Source organism: Capsicum annuum, unplaced genomic scaffold (genome assembly GCF_002878395.1).
Source record: "Capsicum annuum cultivar UCD-10X-F1 unplaced genomic scaffold, UCD10Xv1.1 ctg75377, whole genome shotgun sequence".
NCBI lineage: Eukaryota > Viridiplantae > Streptophyta > Magnoliopsida > Solanales > Solanaceae > Capsicum > Capsicum annuum.
This window is the reverse complement of record NW_025885575.1, coordinates 54-3,186: the sequence shown is the minus strand read 5'-3', so window position 1 is coordinate 3,186 and position 3,133 is coordinate 54. Positions and strand designations below refer to the sequence as shown.

Sequence of the window (3,133 nt, the reverse complement as noted above, 5' to 3'; positions counted from 1 at the left end):
ATTATATATATATTACATTATATATATAATTATTTTTAATGAAAATATGATGTATATTTGATTACATATATATAATTATCGGTTACTAAAAACTATTTACTTTTTAATTTTTTTTAGTTCAAAAACCGACCACTAGTTGTCGATTTTTTTAAATTATTTTTTTATTTTAATTATAAACCGACCACAAGTGGTTGATTTTTAAAAATATTTTTTAATTATATTTTTTAAAAAAACCGACCACAAGTGGTCGGTTTTGTTTTTTTTTTTTAATTTTTATTTGTAGAATAAATAATAATTAATATAAAAATTATTGAAATAATTATTTTGATTTTTTAAAATATAAAAGCGACCACATATGGTCGTTTTTTTAAAATAATTTTTTTTAAAAAAAATAAAAAACCGACCACAATGTGTGGTCAGTTTTTTTAGTTTTTTAGTAGTGTGGAGATATACAAAGCAGTCTATCATAGCCACATTATCGAATCATGCTGAGATAAGAGCCATTCATGAAGCGAATCGAGAATATGTGTGGTTGAGGTCCATGATAATCTCATTTGAGAAAAATGTGGTTTGAAATGTGACAAAGTACCCATGATTTTATATGAAGATAATACAGCATGGATAACACAACTTAAGGGAGGATGTATAAAAGGAGATAAAACGAAGCACATTTCGCTAAAGCTTTTCAATACACACGAGCTACAAAAAAATAGTGATATTAACGTGCAATAGATTCATTCAAGTGACAATCTGATTTATTCACCAAGTCTCTTTCAACTGCAACTTTCAAGAAGATGATAAACAAGATTGGGATGTAAAAGTTCATTGATGTTTTCATTAGGGGAGCAAATACGCGTTGTACTCTTTTTCCCTTTCAAGGTTTGTCCCACTGGGTTTTCCTTGTAAGTTTTTTAATGAGACAGTCGAAACATGTATTATTAGAGATGTATATTTTTTTTTCTTCACTAAATTTTTTTCACTGAATTTTTTCTAGTAAGATTTTAACGAGGTACATTATCTATCAATTAGACATTCAAGGAGAGTGTTATAAATATATGTAATATGTATCAAGAATATAGATAAGATCTATCAAGATCTAGTTGATATCTATTAGGATTGAAGTATCCATCTTTTAGAAAGAAACTAGGAGTAATTTCCCTTATAAATAGAAGAATTTTATTCATTGTAAATCATCTCAAGAATCTTATAATTTCTCATCTTGAAGATAAATAAAGAAGTCTATCTCTTCTTTATCTATTTATTCTTATTGTTCTTACTTATATTTTATAACAAAAGTTATTTTTTAAAAATAGATTAAAAAGAAAAGTAATTACCGAAAGTTGTTAGGAAGAAGTAAAAAATCCATTCCACGAAAGTCTAGGTCGTGGTCCCAACATTGTTTTAGGCCACAAAGGAAACAAAAAAATCTGAAATGTTTCTACCCCAGTTCCATTATAAATACGGCTATCTGATCTCGACCATTAATAATAACCTCAATAGGTTCTAAAATTTGACGCAAAGATTCCCATTCCTCGACTTAGCTACTACAATATACTCCAATCAACATGTATTTTCTTTGTCATCTCTTGGCGCTATTAGTTTCTTGGTTCTTAGCCCTTTTTGTTGTTCGTAAATACAAAATAACAAACAAATCAAATTCAGACAATGAAATGTCAGCACCTAAAGCTCCAGGTGCGTGGCCCTTCATAGGTCACCTCCATCTGCTTAGTGGCCAGCTTCCCGTTTGTCGAACCCTTGGAATCATGGCTGATAAATATGGTCCCATTTTTCAACTGCAGCTTGGATCCCATCCAGCTCTTGTTGTCAGTAGTTGGGAAATGGTTAAAGATTGCTTCACAGCTGCCAATGACAAAATATTTGCAAGTCGACCAAACATTGCGCTAAGCAAGTACTTAGGTTACAATGGTGCCCTTTTCGCTTTGGCTCCTTATGGATCATATTGGCGCAACATACGTAAGATGGTGACTCTTGAACTTCTAACTAACAGTCGCCTTGAGAAGCTGAAGCACGTCCGTACGTCAGAAGTGAATTGTTGTATTAAAGAATTGTACTTTAATTGTAATAATAGTAATAATCTTCCAGCACAAGTGAACCTAAGTAGCTGGTTTGAGAACATAACTTGCAACATAATCATCAGAATGCTTGCTGGAAAGCGATTTACTGGATCCACAGAGGAAATGCATTTCAAAGAATCTATTAAGAAAGTGTTGTTCCTCGGTGGAACTTTTGTTTTTTCTGATTCCATTCCTTCGCTTGAATGGATGGATATCGGTGGGCACATTAAAGCCATGAAACAGACCTTTAAGGAAGTTGATAGTGTCTTTGATAGCTGGTTAAAAGAACATATTCAGAAAAGAAAAGATTGTCATTCTATTGGAGACCAATCTGATTTTATTGATGTCATGCTTTCCACTCTTCCTGAGGAAACCATGGAGTCTGGATACTCCCGTGAAGCCATTATCAAGGCAACAACTTTGGTAATTTTCTTTCACATAATTCGTTGTTTTGAAAAGTCACTTAGCTTCACATACATAGTACTCTGCCGGTTCCATGTGTTGTTCTTTAGCTGAATAAATGCCCAAAATTTTTAATTATTAGAAAAAATGTGTAACTTAATAGTAATAATCAAAGAATTTTTAAGAATATTATTTTTGCTTTAAAAAGCAAATTAATCTTTATAGACATCATATTGAACAAAGATAAAATGACCACCAATATATGCTCTATGTAAAACGAAAATCATGAGAATGGAGTATTCTCCCGTCACAATTTATCTTATACATTTTCTTTTTAATCTATCATGGAAATAATATCACCTTTGGATATAATTTAAGATTAGAATTTCTATTTTACGCTTAGAGTGTGTTTGGTACGAAGGAAAATATTTTTCAAAAAATATTTTTTAATTTTTTCATGTTTGGTTGACTTAGATGCTTTGAAAAATATATTTCAACTCAACTTATTTTTTTCAAATAAAAAAAATGGCCCCTTAAAAAAGTAAGGAAAATATTTTTCAAATTTTTTTTCAACCTCACTTTGAAATGTTCATACAACTTTCAAAATCACTAATCCATGCCCTGACCCCCAACCTCCTACCACTCCCATCCAAATA

The 3,133-nt window shown here is 30.8% G+C and overlaps 1 protein-coding gene across 1 annotated transcript; it reads left to right on the top strand.

Annotated features, from left to right (window-relative positions):
* Positions 1 to 1,488: 1,488 nt before the first annotated feature.
* On the top strand, positions 1,489 to 2,651 carry LOC124894566 (cytochrome P450 CYP82H23-like). The gene has a single exon (XM_047405175.1). The coding sequence runs from the start codon at positions 1,566 to 1,568 to the stop codon at positions 2,589 to 2,591; it is 1,026 nt and encodes a 341-aa protein (XP_047261131.1). The 5' UTR covers positions 1,489 to 1,565; the 3' UTR covers positions 2,592 to 2,651.
* The last annotated feature ends 482 nt before the right edge of the window (positions 2,652 to 3,133 follow it).

Excerpts from the sequence above, each read along its gene's own strand:
- LOC124894566 (XM_047405175.1), top strand. The coding sequence starts at position 1,566 with ATGTATTTTCTTTGTCATCTCTTGGCGCTATTAGTTTCTTGGTTCTTA.